This window comes from Xiphias gladius, chromosome 6, assembly GCF_016859285.1.
Source record: "Xiphias gladius isolate SHS-SW01 ecotype Sanya breed wild chromosome 6, ASM1685928v1, whole genome shotgun sequence".
NCBI lineage: Eukaryota > Metazoa > Chordata > Actinopteri > Istiophoriformes > Xiphiidae > Xiphias > Xiphias gladius.
Genome location: NC_053405.1, coordinates 11117611 through 11135902, shown reverse-complemented (window position 1 = coordinate 11135902; position 18292 = coordinate 11117611). Strand labels below are relative to the sequence as shown.

Here is an 18292-nt window from a genome sequence, read left to right as displayed (position 1 = left end):
GTCCTGTTTAATACATACGTGCGTCACGATACTATAATCCCCATGGTGGTGTTTATAAAGAGCCTCATTTCAGTTACATTTCAATATCATATATTAAATGGAATAAATAATCTCACACATTTTCACTGCCTCACTCAACTCATGCTCAGTTCCAACAGCCAGAAGCACAGGGATAAAGAGAGAGAGAGGAAAAAGGGGGAGAAGGCAATAAGGAGTCTAGATAGCTAGCTCGTCAATCGGCCCTGTAAATATATTCACTCACTCAGAGCCTTTCGAAAGATGAAATACCTCTATTATTATGAAGGTGTAGCATGTTGATTGTCTCTTGTGGTTTCAAGTTGGAAGAAACTTAACGAAGGATCTTTCAGATTCTGTCAAACTGGGAAAGTTTGTTAGACTTAAAGGGTTTTGCTGTGGCGTTTCTCCGAAAATGTTAAGGGGTTTGAGTGGTAGAAGGATCGTGTTGGTCTTCAACACCAGAGGCCTCGGTTCACATACTGCCTCCATCCACAGGCAGATGTTATTATTTAACCAGAACTGTGATCGTTCTCTAAACTTGATTGAGTGGTTCAGCTTGACTAAACATAGCTTTCGATGAACTCTACTACGGTTGAGATACGTGAACGTTGCTAGAAAAGTGTGTAAATTTACCCACTAATGTATCCAATTTTTCTCCACTATTTACACTAATATAATGTATAGTGTACATGGGAGGATAATATTTGGTTGGAGTGTGACCAGACATTAATATGTACAACCAGAGCCGATTTAAGTTTTAAAGACTCACTCTACTTAATCTTCTACTTTCCTCAGAGTCTCCAGTGCCAACGCTCTCCACCTCTCAGATCCTCTCCATGTTCCCCACACCAGGGGGCTCTCTGTACTCCTCTCCCGCATACTCTCCCACTGCCACGCCCTGGGGCCAGACTGGGATTCCGGGAAACCAGTGGGCAGGCCCCGCTGTGGCCCCCTGTCCGACCACGCCCGGCAGCGTGCCAGCGTGGGCACCAGCCGGCGTCCCAGCGCCCCCTGCCGGCGGCCCGATTGAGGCTCACGCCTTGGCGAGCTCTCAGCCGGGCGTCGTGTGGGGAGGAAATACACCCACTTCACCCACCACTGTATACGGATTCCCCACCCCTTTAGACTCCGTCCGCGCCCCGACTGAAGGAACAGGGGCACTGCGGTCGGCGCCCGCCTGCCTTGACCATAATCTCCTTCTGTGATGAACTCCACACCAACACTTCATTCGCGACCTTATCCACCAACAAATAAAAATATTTCCATCTGCAGCAGATTAAAACCAAACACCCTGTCCCCACCCAGATACAATATATAGATGGTAAACTGGATCACCAGCTATTTGCTGTCATATACTCAGTTACACACAATCAACACGTGTAACTGAACTGCACACCAAAACCATAGCTCTGGTAATGAATTGGTTAAAATGGGAAACTTATTAGTGAAAAAAATGAACACGGCTTGATGGCTTTTGATGTGACCTTTTGTTTTCACACAGATGTGATTTTCTGGATTTATACAGTCTTATTTTATTTTCACGAGTCCAAATATATTCAACTGCTATGTTTTCTCTTATTGACACGTTTGTAATTCCATTTGTGGCCTCTGATTTTGGGCCCTGGCTGGAAGGTGTGGATTACCTTTTAGGGACAGGGACAGTATAACTGAAGGCTTATGATCCAGGTGTTTTTTCATTTCTAATTGAGTATTATTGTTAGTAGTAGTACTACAGTGAGGCAGAGCTAAGATCTTGGAGCTAGTATTAATTATGTTATCGCAAACAAACAAAATATGCAGTAAACAGCTGCATTGATCTGGGCAGGAAACGTTTTACTGCTGCTGTTTCTCATAAAATGAACTGATGGTTGAAGTTGAAAACTGAGAAAAAGTTTATACTAATCATATTTCATTTTTCCTGAAGCATGCCCTTTTTTTTTAGTTTTAGCTGATACATGAAAATGACTTTTCCTGTTTTTATTTTGTCTCCACATGTTACATAGATTTATCTGTATCAAATTAACTGCTGTTTTACATACAAAAATGTTTACTTCAGTTTTGCTCATATACTGTACTGTCCGTTTTTTGGGGAGCTTTCCCTTCTCCAGAACAAGGGTCTAAGGACCCCGACGCAAAATGTTTGATTCTTGATATTGGGTTATATTTAAAAAATGGCCTTGATTTGATCTGCACAGGCAGAACGTACATGGAAGCCCGTTTTATCTCACTTCATCTCACTTCCACTTCATTTTATTTTTCGTCACCTACACAGCTTCACTTTGTCTTGTGTTTTTCTGGCTGAAATAATCTCATTTTTCTTTGCTTTCTTTTTGTGCTTTCCCGTTCTTTTTGCACTCACACACACACACACAGCTGATAAAACATAAACGTGAGAGAAAATCAATAAATGCAAACTTTGCTGGTGAAACAAATTTACTTTACCTTCCTTCAAATGTTTCCTTTTTGGGGCCAAAAACATATTCTGAAAAATTTCAAACACATAATGAAAGCCCTGACCTTTCGGGAAGAAATCAGGCAATGTGGCGCTTTCAGTCCCCCCTTTGCCAACGCTGAATTACTGTGCATTTCCTCATTTGCAGTAAGTTCACTGACACAGGTCATGTAGCTGTACAATAGCGTCAGGCTGAATACTGAGACACTGCTGGACATGGAGCATTTTACCCACCACTGAATCACCACTAAAGGCAAATATGGTAAGAAATTCTTATTTACAATGTTATTTAAAAAAAATTGGGTCTTTTGGGTTGTTGTTTTTTTTTAAATATGTCGATTAATGAAGTTATTAACATTTCCCCTACTGTACTTATCACACCTCTGCTCATGTGCTTTATTACTAATTCTGGCCATTTCCTCCTGGCCATCAAGATGTCTAAGAATAACCTGAAAATTTTAGAAAGACCATGTACATATTTTATTGTTTCACTCTGAGTTAAACCTCAGTTTTCTTCTGTCGTGTAACTAAATACTCATTGAATTACCTTTAAAAATTTTAACCTGGTTTACAATCCTGCAAATACATGACCTGATGTTTTGAAACAGCACTTCCTAACCCTCTGAGAAATACAGTAAAATGTTCATATGCTCAGTTACAGTTGGTCTCCATTGTACTTACATCATTTTTTGCAATAAAAGGGGGAAGTTGGGTTTTGAAATGAAAAAAAAAGGTTCATGCCGCTGCTGATGAAAGAAAGCTTTATTGCCCAGCTTTCACCGGTTAATTATTCACAGTTTGCACTAAGTGCCGCTTCACTTCTGCTTGCATTTTAATTGCCTTAAAACCTTTGTATGTAGAAAAAGCTCAGTGATGGTTGATATTTAGTCTTTCAATTGCAAACGATTCTTTACCTTCAGGGTTTTATATTAGGTTGTATAAAGAACTTTACAGCTTCATGACTCTAAAGCTCCACTGAAACCAGATTAGTGCAAATTAGTTTTACTGATTATTGGTTTAGTCTTGATAGAGATCAACAGAGTTAAACAATATTTCAGACAGTGCTGGCCTTCACCCACCAGAACACATTTAAAATGAACAAATACCCTTTGAGTTATGACGGCGATTACGTCATATTTTATTTGTCAGTCTTTATTTTGTCACTCTGTTGTAAATACAGTGGTGTTGTCAGGTTTTCTCTGCAGCACTTGCACAGCTACAGTCCGTGGCGAGACCACTTTAAAAACACCTGCATTAATGTGTGCCGAAGAAGGGAAGACACACACGCGCCAGCACGCACACACACTGTTTTTCTTCTGCATGCGCTCGCTGACTGAAAGTGGTATGGGGAAAAGGCTTCTGTCTGTTTCCTTTTTTTCCCTCGTGTTGAGATAGAGCGAGCGAGCGAGCGAGCGGAGCTTGCAGCTCATGGTGCAGGAGTGACAGCGGAGGGCGTTTCTATGGCAACGGCTGCAGGCTGAGGTGCAGAGGTGTGTGGTTGCGAGCACATCCTGTACTTCTTCACACTCCTCTGTCTGGCTTTGTAAAGCTTAGAACTTCAGGTGTTCAGACAAAACACGGGTCGATTCCCTTTTTTCTCGTTATGTGTTTCTTTTTGTTGGCATAACAAAGAGATATAGAGATATTCATTCATCTTGTTTCACCACACTCTCCAAATCTTATTTTCACTATGAGTCTGCGATTGCTGATCACATTTGGCAATTACACAGACAGTGCTCTGGTTTTAAAAACTGTTTTATGCCCCCACCTGCTGAATTTCAGCTAAACCGATGAGATTATTTCTGCCTGCTGTGGCTGCTCTGACCCATTATTTCAAACTCTCTGTCTTCTTTTGGTTTGGTCCATTTGTCAATGTGAGAATGATGAAATTCCAACCCCAAATAAAACAGCGTCCGAAAATTTTTGAGGTTTACTTTTAGTGAAAATGCTCCAATACATCTGCAAATATAGTACAACATATCAGACTTTGTCAGGAATAGAACTATTCAATTCTGTATTTATTACCATCGTCGTCCTTGGTGTTTCCCACAGTCCGCCAAACACATCAAGTCCAAAATTAAGATATTAAAGAAGTCTTTGAAGACACATAAGAAGTCATATAAACAAACAACTTTCGATAAAATCTTTTCAAAACCACACAAAGTCAAAGTGACAAAGACACTTTAAAGGGAAGCAACATCAAAAAACAAAAAACTGGTTGTTTGACATAGTTCGAGATGTAAATATCACTGGATTAAAAGATAGTTTTAATATAACATATTAGTATCTCCACATTCTATTAAGGAATGATATTTAGGAGCCATTGTTTAGCCTTCGGGAGTCTGAGTTTTAGCTTGTTCCTCTCCATAACACCAGAATACAGAAAGTAATCCTGACCTGCAGTGGTATTATGGCTATGGAGTTCGCCCACCTTCTCAAAGAAACTCAAAAATAACAAGGAACACCTCCATTTAAAATCCTACAAACTGCATTTAATTGAATATGAATTGAATATGAAGTGCCCTTTTCTCCACTGGAAGCCAGTGAAGCTGTAAGAGCTGAAATCTTCTGTCTTTTTTTGTCTTTCATCCAGCCTAAGTATGTTTTCAAAAACACTCCGAGGAGAATACATTTACTCTCTCTGGCGTCTCCATCAGGCACACCTGCACCATTAAATGCAATCCAATGCGACCGATTTGAAATTCTACATTTTGGAGGATTACAAGGTACAGTTTTTGCTGACACGGTCAGAGGTGTTAATTCGGCCACGTGTTTATTGGCGACAAAGTTAGTGGTGAGTTTGTAAAGGGGGTGGGCGAAAGATAAGACACATCTTCCGATATAATGTGGTCCAGTTCCTCAACCCTGCAAACTACAACCTCAAAATTAAACATATGGTTAAATTGATATCTCTCTGACAGTGTCAATGGAAAATAAATATTATCTTTGGCAGGGTTTCTGTCAGGGCTGTAGTATTTTTGGATATACTTTTATTTTTCTATCGTTCTATTTCTTTGTGTTTTTTTCTGTTTTTTGTTTTGTTGTTTTGTTTTTTTTAGTTCCCCCCGCTACAGCATTTCAGGCTGTACAACATCATATGGCATTATGTAACAGTTTTGAGGAAGTAATAATTGAACCTCGCCAGCTTATTCTTTTCGAACAGGTGAAAATATCTGCAAAGGGATTTTAATTAATGCATTCTCTTCATTAAAGTGACTTTGTAAAGTCATTTATAACCACTATTTACAGGGTTCATAACACACTATAATGTAGTTGTATTCAGATAAGAGGGTATTTTTAAGGGGTTATTAATATACAGAATTTACATATATGACAACTTCTCCTATAAAGACTAAAAACTGTTAAAACTGTGTTTTACTATATTGTCGTTCATTATCTGTTTAAAATACCAGCTTCAACTTCTGGGTGCCCACAGGATGAGTTGTTTACAGGTACATTAACAAACACAGACATCTTCTAACAACTACATTATAGTGTGTTATAAACAATTTATCCAAGGTTTATATGAATCTTATAAATGCAGTTAAAGTGTTACTGGTCTGGAATTACTACTGGTTTACTTCAGTGCCTTTTGTCTGTGCTGCAGGGAGCTGGTGGCAGCTCTGTGAAGATCAAAACAATCAGGAAACTGTGTTTCTCACTTTGTAAAGATAGCTTTCGACAAGCGGTGTGTGTTTGTGAGTGTGGGGGACATGCCTTTCTGTGTGCTGTGCTGCTAACTTCCTGCTTCAGAACCAGAGCAGATGCAGGTTTGAGTTTGTGCTCCTCCATTGTTTTCAGGGGGAGAATGTTGACGTCAAGGCTCTGAGGGCCCGGTTCAACAGCAAAGCCAGCACATCAGACACCAGCAGCCGAGACAGTGGCTCCCCGAAATCTCCACGGCCTGGGTTTGGGAGAGCGATCCTGCCTGTGACAGAGAACAATCCTGCACACCACAGACTTTCTCCCACTGTTCCTCTTCCTTTGACTGTCCCGGGCCCGGTGAGGTTCCCAAGGGCAGAGCCGATGGCTGCCTCTATATCTTCCAGACCTCCCTCCTTCCCTCGACAGCCTCCCAGTTCTGGAGTCAGAGCACCCATCCAGCCGGTAGACACCAGCATGGTGAAGCAGACGGGGGAGATGCTACAGAACGTGATGTTGAGGCACCAGAGGCCCCCGGGCACCAAACCAGCCCCGGCTCTGGCTCCAGCTCAGGCCCCTGCACCAGCTCCCCTCCTTCCCACTACCCCTCTACCGCTTCGACAGCAGTGCAGACAGAGGAGCGCAGGGGAAGTGACCCCCCTGAGGAAGCCCCTGTCCCCTGAAGGACCCCTGCCCTTGAAACCAAAACGTCCTCCATATGTCAACCTCGAGCCCTTTATTAGGTTCAACCGAGGACATGCACTTCCTGCTCCGAGGAAAAGTGATGGTGAGTCTCTCCGGCTTATTATTCGCTCACAGATTTTTAATAACTGTATGTCTTACTCAAATTGTAAATGGAGACAATCTAGAAATTCATTGCCTATAGCTCTCTGGATAAATGTTTGTAAAGGGATGGTTCTTTTCTCTCCTTGCAGATGAAAAGCAGGCACTCATGGTTCTTTCTTTTTAAAAAATGTTTTGACTCGTAAAATCATGACAGTGGCGGGTGTAATTATACGATTAGTCGATATAACACCAGCACAAACTAGTTGGTTTTCTCCCCTGGGATCATTAACTCCACCAAGGGGGTTATGTTGTTGTCCGTTTGTTTGCTGGTTTGTTGGTTTATTTGTCAGCAGGATTTCGTAAAAAGTACTGAGCCACTTTGCATGACACTTGGGCCAGGGAAGGACCCATTACATTTTGGGGCAGATCCAGATCATTTACTATGAATTTGAATTTTTTTTTCTCCAGAGTCTGGTGTACGTTGTTTGACACTGGCCTTGACGGAGGTCTGCGCTGTGTTGAGCGACATTCTAGTTTTCACATGTCACAGTACGAAAAGCACAGGGGTTGATAATAAAAAGAATGATAACATTAGGATTCATTTAAAAAAAAAAAAAATCTTGTTATCAGTGTTGTGTATAAAGCGTTCTTTAGGACAAGTCATAACACTGACAAACTGCAGTTTGCTTCGTCTTTGTCTGGAATTGTGCTAATTATCAGCAGTATTTAAGGGAAACTGGTAACATTTCAGCACATGTGTCTTTCCTTCTGCCTTGTCGTTGACTGCTTCTGACTAGCTTTCACTGCTTTCATTGCTGGTTGTCTGTCTTATTGATAAAAAAATTCTTCATATACATAAAGACGTTCTCTCTGATTCCATTCAGCAGGTTCCCCAGGTTCAGTGGGCAGAAAAATGTCTGTAACCGGAGTAATCAGTCCTCCGAAACCGCCCCAGCGATCCAACAAACCACGCAGGCTGCCGCGCCAGATCGCCTCTGTGTGAGTATTCACCAGTTCACAACATGCTGCTGTTATTAAATACAGTCTTTGTTTTTAATTTCATATAATTTATATAATATCTTTAAATATACAATCAATGATATTTAAAAAAAAATCACAGAGAAAGCCACAATACAATCAGATTCTCATTTCCACGAATGATGTTTTATTGTCTGTTTTTTTGTTTGTCTTTCTTGCCTTGTCTCTCTGGTGTGACCACTGCAACATTATCTCCTAAAAATGAAGTTTGTATACAACTACTTTGCAAATGTTATGCTTTCCAGGTTTTATCAACATTTTAGGAGACAGGGTTGAACATTTAAGATGGTCATTGCCGATACCATGAAACGTTTCACCAGAAAACAATTAGTAGTTGAAAAATAGTGGGCAACAGGCAAACGTTTTGTTTTTGTTTTTTTTTGCTTATTGATTGCAGAGACATCGATGATAACCAGGACACTTATGATGACATCGCAAGTTTCGAGAAGAATGGTAAAAAATACAATCATTTTTCATTGGTGAATCACTGCAGCTTCTTTTGCTCTTATAGCTCTTCTTCTGAAACATTCTTAGTAATTAAGCAAAGATTTATGATTTATAATTTACTTGTATTATTATGATTATGAAGCATTTTGTGAGCGATTGTGCCACTTTTTCAAAGACATGTCTTCCTTTTTTTTTTTTTTTTTTATCATGTGACTTCACAGGGTCCTGGAGTGAAAACAGTTCACAGTGTATGGACAGGGTGGGTACAGAAAACTGAAACTGAAATTTAACTCACTGTAGAGTGACATTGCCACCCATTTTAAGACTTCAAAACAATGTGGCTCCTCTTATGAGAATATGTTGAGCTCTTCCCCTAAAACTATAGCCTGACGTTAGAATGAAGTTTGATTTCCAGTTTACTCTGGTTTGTAATCCTAAAGTATTTATTCATAGTGGTGAGACAAATGACATTTAACTTAACATTGACTACTTACTTTCAACTATTTTCTTTGATTTAAGCTTTAGGAAAGTGTAATGTACATATTCATAGACGACAATGAGGAAAACGCAATTGGTTCTGTGACTGAGAAATAACAAGTAAAATCTCACAATGGGCGGCGTTCTCCTTCAATGTAATAATCCCTGTATGTAAATATTTTCTTTTGTCTTCAAATAAATGTTTCTCTTGCAGGACAATGATGATGATGATGATGATGTATATGAGTTTATTGATGGGTAAGTATAAACTTTCTGCCTTTCCCATTTCCTATTAATTGCGCTATTAAAAACGCTCCAGAGGCCAAAAGTAGGAAGTGACTATAGCTGCATAAATACAAAGGAGTACACTGTTTCTATTATTTCTGTTACTGCTGGTGTTATTTTTGCATCTACTGCTACCACCACTGCAGCAGCTGCTGTTGTGACAGCCGCTACCAGGGTAATGAGCCCAAGAGTTTTCTCAGTCATAGCTTTGTTTGCATGCGAGATGGAGCACTTGACTGACATGATATATAAATTTATTCCTTCGTATTTACTCATGTGGCAGACGCTTTTTTCTGTAGCAACGTACACGTGAGGTACAATCGAAGCCACGGTAGATCAAGGAGAAGCCTCGATATCTGCTCCTTTAGTTTTAAAGTCAGCAGCATTTTAGTAGGGTTTAGTGTCTGCGTGGTTGCTTGAAGCTTCATTAAGTGTGAAATGCAGTTTTTTCTTGAATTTTAAGTTGTTTCTGTGATTCAACACATGTTTCCTGTCAAAGCAGGATACTGTGACAAAGAACAGTTAGACTGTTAAACTGCGGGCAAATTGGAACAAACTGAAACAGTGAACTGCAGTAAATATTGAAGTTGGTGAAGCTATTTAGTTTGAATTGCTAAGTGGGGAATGAATAGATTTTAAAAAACATCTTAATTGTTGTCTTCCATGTAACAGTGACAGTTTTTACTGTAAATAAAATGAATGAGCATAATACCTGTCAAATTATTATGTGTGATTACAGATACACCTTTTTCCAGAGATTTTAAGTAATTGTGCTTTAATAGGAAACTATGAGAAAACAAAAACGTTGTGACGTTTTGGTTTGTTGTTAGTCATGTAGTAGGTTTATGTTGTCATTTGGAGAACTGTCTTAAAAGGTGACGAGTCGTTTTTCATTTTAATTGCTCCTTTTTAGGGACCAGGATGAGGTGAACCAGCTAAATGCTGAGAAGATAAACAAGAAAGAAGCAAATAAGCGACAGGAACAGGAGAAGAAAGAGCAGATGGCGCGACAGAAAAAAGCGAACGAGTTGAGGAGGAACTTTCAGGTGAGGAACCAACAACATTTGTCAACCATGAAACATCCTAAGGTCCAGCTCCTTCAACAGCAGATCAGATAGCATCACTTTTAGTTTTTAGTTGGCATTGATGACAGTTTAGGAAAATGCACGACTTTACAAAACAGAAATGCTACTTGCAAATTTTAGGTTTATTAGTTTACTAGTTAACAGCGCAAAGTCAGAATATTGCACTGACCAGAAAAGACATGATCTAGTCATACTACCTTTAGTTACCAAGGTTAGCTACAGTAGGTTAGGTAACGTGTTGGTCTTCCAGCTTCATGAATGTTATGACCATGAATCAATAAAAAATACATGTTGAAATATACATTTTTATTTGTGGTTAAAAGCTGGAGTGTATATGGAGTCTTCTGTATATGGTTGAATGTCCGTCATATTCAAGCCCTTGCCAAACAAGTTCACACGCTTAATCAGCCTATTAGTGCCAGATAAATCTCTCTGTATTTCGCAGTAATACCAGAGTTTTAAATCTGGTGTCTGTGGCGACATTACCACTTGCGCACCCGGCAGCGATGCGTTTTACGTCGAACCGGCAAGTTTGCCAGAGCTGAAGAAAGGGAGCAGCCATAGCGACGGAGATGGATTAGGCTACAGCTACTAGGAGTATAGCAGAAAAAAACTTGCAAAATGTCCAAGATAAGTTTCTGATGATCCAGATAAAAAAGAAACTTGGCGCTCAGAGGGAGGATTACAGTCTAAAAAAGAAAGCGATCGATGGCAAGGACAAACACGGATTACCCATATTGTGGCTTTTCCTTGTTGGAGAGCGCTGAAAGAAGAGAAGGGACTGTGGGCAGACACGGGCGTCTCCTTACTGCTCTGGTACAGGTTGGCATTTGTAAAATATTCGGAGTAGTCTATGTAGCTATTATATTGACGCTACCTAAATAATGAATTATTTTTTTGGAACTGTGGAAATTTCTCTCTATTCAACAGTGTTTGTGTAAATACTCTCACTGTCGGAAGGATGAAACAAAAGATCCTCACTGCAGGTTTAAACCAAAGTTCTTCTTTGAAATTCAAATTTGCGACTTAGCTTATATGTTACCTGAAACAATGAAATTCTTTGGATCTGCCCACTCCATCCCCGTTCAAATCGGATTGTTTTCTGTTATTTGTCAACTTATGTAGTTGCAAGGGGAGGTGGAGGTTATTCAAACCGCAAAAGTCCGACACGATTGGCACGGAGGAGGAAAACTGGACCTCAGTGTACAACAAGGCGAGAGTGTGGACATCATTCGAGTGAAGAATAACCCAGGAGGCAAATGGTTGGCTCGTTCTCTGAACGGAAACTGTGAGTCTTGCTTTAATTTCCTCTGAATCTATTGTGCCGAAACTCTTCCTATCTGAGCCACAAAGGTAGGCATCTGAGGTAGCCATGAAGCAGCACTTCTAGCGTCCCTACGTGAAAAAAATAAAAAAAAAAACAGAAGTGGAACCTGAAATTCAATATGGTAAAACAGTTTTTAAACTTTTGACATAGGCTGATAAAACTGTCAACTCGAACTAAGAAACAAGTGCTTCACGTGCCAATGATTTAAATGTATAGTGTATATATGTATACTATGTTCTGTATACTGTAATGTATATATTTTGCACATTATCCAATAATAACAATTTAACTACAAAGGATTTGAGATTGATTGCCACTTTTAAATAAGACTCTAAACCACATCACAATCTGCCAGTCTGTTTACTTTTAATTCAATGTAGAGAACTTTTTGTTGTTGTAGATGAAACAAGTGTACTTCCTTTGCCGTATGACTGTTCTACCAGTCCATTAGTAGCACAGTACAATATGTACCAAATTAATAATACAATAACTGTCACCGCATTATATTAACATTCTTTATATTTACCGATGTATTCAATTCACATGACAAAAATTCAACTTCTTGTTCATGTCATGGACTCAAATTGTGATTCTCTAGATTGAAATCCAACATCAAATGAAGAACAAACAACAATATTAATGATAATAATCTTGAGTAAGATAATATGAAGTATTGAATGAACATTTAACTTACCCTTCATTTAGAGAGAGGAATTGTGAGCCAAGATATCTAAACATGAGAACTGTTTTATGTGGTATTATAAAGAGACACCCAGCGATAATACGATAATCATCATTCTTTGCATTACATGGGTCTCTGCTGACTCTCGCACTGAAGTGCCATAATGAAGGCAAGTACCTCATCTTGTCATTGTGTAACGTTGCAGATGGATACATCAGCAACACATGTGTGGACATTGACTATGAAGCTGTGAAGCGCAAAGTGCTCCAGTCCAAAAAAATGGACACATCACTGTTACCTCCACCACCTCCAGACCCCCCACAGCTGTTAAACATGGATTCCAGTAACAGAGACAGGTACAGTAGATCATGTTCATCATGCTGTATGGAAACTCTCTCTCATTATATTGAGAGAAAAACCTCTTAACACTCTTCAGCCAACTTTTTCCAAAAGTATTAAAGTTATGTTCAGCGTATCAGTAATTTGAAATTCTGTAACTCCACCTGTAAACATGCATAATTGTCTGGTTGCATTGCTTATTCTGTTTCACCTACATCTGTTCCAACAAACATCTACTTTGTTTTCCCTCTAATCTGCAGCCTGTTTCAAGATGACGGTAAGTAACAACAAAGCACGCATAAACATCACTGGCTAATTTGGATTAATCTCGGGGAAAATCCCAGAGTTTTTATTTAACTTCATCACTGCTGAACAGAAACAGACTGTTTGCTAAATACAATATTTGAAAGATGAAAAACTTTATCCCAAACCTTTGCTGGATATTTCCATGAAATTAGCTACTTGGCTAGCTTGTAGTGTGGGTCATGTTCAAAGTTTACTTTATTTCATTTTTGAACTGTTATTATTCAATTGTTTCAGCAGCTAATGTTAATGATTATTATTTATTTAAAAGACAAGATAAATTTAGTTTCAGATTTCAGTACTTTTTTTTGTGCTCAGATGACTATGATGACGTTCAACCAATAACTGAAGATTTCCCGCCACCACCACCAGAAATCAGGTATCAGTCCACATCTAACTCTCCGAAAGGAAGCAGGAAATGACTGGTTGAGTGTAACTGCAGTATCAGTGTCATGTAAAGATCTGATAAGTGACGGTAAAGGTAAAGTGATGTTCAAATAGAGGAACAGAATTTGTTAACCTCTAATTTATTTTAATAGTTCCTGTGTGGAAAAAAATATGAGAAAACATGTTAAATAATACTTTTTTATGCTACTTGATTGTTCTATACATTTAATTATTGAACTCTGAAATCGAACCATTGTCATTTTCAGAATAGATCCCAAAGTGGAGAAGGAGCTAAGAAAAAAATTCAAGGTAAAATTTTTTCACACTTTCATACCAGATTGTTTGCTTTAATTGGTAGATAAAGCAGAGTATTATCGGCATAGCAGTAAAAGAAATTTATTTCTAAATTATTCATCCAAAATTAACCACATACAGAAAGAGCTAGGCCCAGGATTGATCCTTGTGGAACCCCACATACAACACAAAATGATAACATGATGCATATAACATAAACATGCTAATGAGCCTCCACTGGGAGAACTGCGAAAACTTTTAAAATACCAGCAATGGGTCACTGTAACTGTTGTTCTCCAGTATGAAGGGCCACTCAGGGTGCTGCACACCATGATGGTGGATCCTAACAGCATTATAAAGAAGCCAGGAGGGAAGGATCTGCATGTGTCTCAGGGAGAAGTCGTGGACATCATCCAACTCACCAGCAGCAAGAAAGCTCTGTGTCGCAACAGGTTTGGAAAATGTAGGTGACCACTTTGCATCCCTCTGTAATTGCATGTTATTTTAATCTACAGCATGTGGTACATGAACAGTTTGTCAAAGTGACTGGCTTTAGGAAAAAGAGTTAAGAGTTGATTTACGGTATAAGGGTTACTTGATACTCAGTGAATTTTTTTGAATAACCAGGAAGACATCCAGAAGCAGCCACATCCTGTCAGTGAGTCAGTGAGCAAAACTCTCACATTCAGATGAACTATATTCCCTTTTTCAAGAATAATCCCTTGTCTGAATTTGAGTTTCAGTTCTTTTTTTTATACTATCACATTACACTACACATTCTTTGGTTCAGGTGTCCATAAGAAAAAAGATCAACCCCTCAAAAACTCAGAGCGCATTGCTCCGTTACAGTACAAAGTTAAAGAGGCTTTATTGTCATGGCTGTGTGATTAACAAGAGTCTACAGACACGCTGGCAGCTCTGTGAGGTTGTACTTAGGCACTGCAAGGCTTTGAGCTAAAAACATCAGTATGGTAACATGCTCACAAAGACAATGCTAACATGCTAATGTTTATCATTTCTCCATCTTAGTTAAGCATTTTAGCATTTGGTAAGTAGCACTAAACACAAAGGTGAGCTGAGGCTGATGGGTATGTCATTAGTTTTGCAGATATTTGATCATAAACCAAAGTGTTGTACAAAGTGGTGCAAGATGATGAGTCAGTGGATCAAAGTTATTACAGTGCATCCTGAGGGAGACATGAATGTGTATAACCTAACTCTAAATGCAAAGTAATTCAACCTATTAGGTCATTAGGTCTTGAGATATTTCGATAGAAAACACAAATGCCAACCTCATAGTGGTGCTAAAAAAGACAAAGCGTAACAAAAGCCAATAGAATGCATTATCTCGGCACAATGAATGTCTGTATAAAGTTTTGTGTCAATCCATGTAGTGGGTAAGGAGAAATATACAACATTTCTAAATTTCTGACTCAGAGAAAAACTGCTGGTGATGTTAGAGGTCCGGGGATAAACAAAGGAATGAGAATTTATCCTCTGCAGACATTTCTATTGATTTTCTGTGATACTTGTTCTCTGAAAACCTCCTCATCATGGCCTCACTAATCGTTTGTTATACACCATATTGATTCGTACAAGCAGCACAGATTTAAGTTCCTTTGGAGCTTCCAAAAAAGGCTTGGAAGACTTGATATTCATTAGTGTTTGTCGGATGATAGTACAATAAATACTACAACAAATAATAAAATAATAATAATTAACTAATTTTTGAAAATCAATACATATGACACGTGATTGTGTAAGAAATTCAGCAACAGGTATATTTTACTAAATCAATGAGACTGTTTTACATAAAAGTCTGTTTTGTCTCACCTCTCACAGACGGTTATGTGTCCAGATCTCTTCTTCTTCCATTGTAAGTGAATCTTCAGATACATGATAATAAAATATAATCAAAAAATGCTGACAAATATAGACATAGTGTATAAACACTATGTACTCTGTTTCCATCCATAATTACAGTAGGTGTATACACAAAGGTGTATACTCAGTTTTGACTTCATGTGTTAAAGGCATGGTTTAGATTTTACATAGAAATATCAATAGAAATAACTTTTCTGCAGTCAGTTTAACGTCACTCTTCCTTTGCAGGGAAGGTGACATTTACGACGATGTTGACTACACAAGCGGTGAGTTATCTTCAGATCCTCATGTACCACAATAAATGCCATGCAAACTGTGATTATGTAATTTCCAGTGTAAATTGAAATTTTGAAAGCCAATTTTTGTTCTAATTTTGTAGTTTTACATTTTTTTCTCATGTGTTTGTTTTTGTCCCTCTTTTCAGACATCTACGACAACGACTCTCCACACACTGATTTTTAAAACACGCCAAACTAAACAACACACACAGACACACACACACACACACACACACACACACACACACACACACACACACACACACACACACACACACTCACAGTAAGACACACCGAGAAAGAAGCAAACTATATGAACTATAACTTTACAAAACTGGATTCCAAAAACTGCAAATAAAGTGATGACAGAGATACATTTTGATACAAATGCTTTATTTGAATCCAAAATTGCAGTTGTCATGCTCTCAAACAAACAAACTAGTCTGTAATTAAAACTAATTAAAACTACATAACTATATAAAGCCACAAAACCTGATCCATGTGGATACACACATCCATAGCCTGTGCTGAGACCTGTCATCATTGCATTGTTTGTCAATCTGCTTGTACAGAAAATGAGTACACTATTGCTGTAGCTTTGTTTATTGCATGACCTATGAGATAACATATTTGTTTCTGGTAATTGTGTCCCACTTTGAATTGAAGTCAATTTTTCTTGTGTGTTTTTATTTTCTTTAATAAAAATGAAAAACTGCTCACCCCCAGAGTGTTATGTTTAGTAAAGTCAAAGGAAGATTAAGGACGTCTACTGCAGATGATTGAGCCACATAGAAAAGAGGCAGAAGAAATTTTATCTGAGAGACTGGTTTGAACTACCAAAATGATAACTTGAGAACTGAAATCAGTTCATCAAGGAATTTTTATATTTTTAATACGAATTTGGAAAATTTTTGAGAGAAAACTTTATGAGTGTGGGTGCACAGCTATGCAGAGAAATAAACACACCTCCAGTAAAGGTCGGCCTTTACTGGAGGTGTGTTTAGCTCGCTGTTGGCCTTTGAGGTTTTAACTGGAAGCAACTTGTGAAACTGTGAGATTACTAACTGACAACAAATCCAATGATAGTCATTAGAAATAAGAAAAAGGTGAGATTCCACAAGCAACCAAAGGTACTTTACAATGACTTAGCAGTTTATTAGGTACACCATGCTAAAACATATGCAGTCTAATACAACAGCTCCCTTCATGAACGCTATAATGTTCAGTTTGTGTTGAAATGTGTTTCAGAGAAGTGTTGATTCAACTTTATGGTCGGTTTGGAGGCTGCAGTGTATTCCCTTGCGGCGCTGTTGAACTGTAATGCGTTACACTAACAGGTGTTTCTATTATATTGTCCACCCTATTTATATCATTGAGGGTAGGCCGAATAAGAAAACACCTCTCTGTATGATGCAACACCGTAAAGTGTAAATTTTAAAAGTAAAATATAAATCCATGTAACTGAAAACATCAGTTGGTTGAAAGCATAATTAGCATAACAAGATTCAAAATTTGTATTAGTCAGAAAAGGACCGAACATGTCTTGACTCACACCTGATTACATTATTAGGTTTCTCCATAATTACACAATATGTACAGGTGCTTCATGAACACATGTAAATCCGCAGCACACATCCTCATTAAGTTCAGACAGAGTTCAGACGTCTATGGACTTTCAATCCACTTCAGGGCTGCAAATGTCTGTATAGTTAATACATGTTGGATCAGATTTATCCTCAAGTGTGTCCCTTCAGCGCATCAGTTTGTCCTTTTAAAATACACCATCCCACCCATGGGAGGCTTTTTGTCTTAGTAGCAGTGCTTCACACAACCTTGACATATTATAAGTTGTGTGATAGCTCTTAAGTATCCTGATTTTTATCTGTGCAAAGCATTTTAGGATCCTCGTATCACTGCAACAGCTGTCGACACAGAGTTGGTTCAGGCTTGCGGCTTTGGCTCCAAAGTGTTTTCTGAATATATAAGGGCACTACAGGCCTTATATTCCTTTTTTTATGCCACAAAAATAGGTGAGGCAAAAAAAACCCAAAAAAAAACAAACAAACTACATTTCTGCCATGTTTGCATAGTTAAGTATCACTTATACTGATTCTGAATTTTTGGTTGTAAAATTTAAAGGGTTAGCTTTCAAAGGAGATCGGGGCTATGACTGTGATCACAAGATTTGAAGAACAGTAACCTTTTTGTTTTGGGAACATTATTTCCGGGCTTGTGCACAAAAATGGGAGTGTCTGGTAAGAGGTTAGCTTCTTTCGCTGGACATCGGAGCCAGACGTGACTCCTCTTCCTCCACCATGCACCCAGGCTTTCTCCTAATGTCAGTGGGTCAGATGGCGGATAAGACAAGGGCCCGTATTTATCGAGACATCAAAGAATTGGTCTTAATCCTCTAAAGTACTAATTTAAGAATTAAAATGTATTGGCTGAGTATGAGCAGTGTGACACATTTATCAAGTATCTTGATTCTTCTTGCAGCAAAGTGTAAAAGACACTTTTAAGAGCAACTCTCACTTGTATGCTCAGACAAAGAACAGCCAATCTGAGATA

General features: G+C 38.6%; 1 protein-coding gene across 4 annotated transcripts; it reads left to right on the top strand.

Annotated features, from left to right (window-relative positions):
• The first annotated feature begins 1926 nt into the window (after positions 1-1926).
• Positions 1927-16412, top strand: si:ch73-40i7.2 (FYN-binding protein 1). Of its 4 annotated transcripts, none has more exons than XM_040127659.1 (16): positions 1927-2732; positions 6272-6899; positions 7786-7897; positions 8334-8389; positions 8605-8642; positions 9075-9118; positions 10059-10191; positions 11356-11518; positions 12445-12595; positions 12839-12855; positions 13200-13260; positions 13535-13577; positions 13863-14025; positions 15405-15438; positions 15675-15712; positions 15871-16412. In XM_040127659.1, the coding sequence occupies exons 1-16, from the start codon at positions 2730-2732 to the stop codon at positions 15906-15908; spliced, it is 1722 nt and encodes a 573-aa protein (XP_039983593.1). In that variant the 5' UTR covers positions 1927-2729; the 3' UTR covers positions 15909-16412. The 4 variants fall into 4 exon arrangements, with proteins under 4 accessions (XP_039983593.1, XP_039983592.1, XP_039983595.1 ...); XM_040127658.1 differs by having other exon boundaries at positions 7783-7897; XM_040127661.1 differs by lacking the exons at positions 15405-15438; positions 15675-15712; positions 15871-16412 and having other exon boundaries at positions 7783-7897; positions 13540-13577; positions 13863-13968.
• Positions 16413-18292: the final 1880 nt, after the last annotated feature.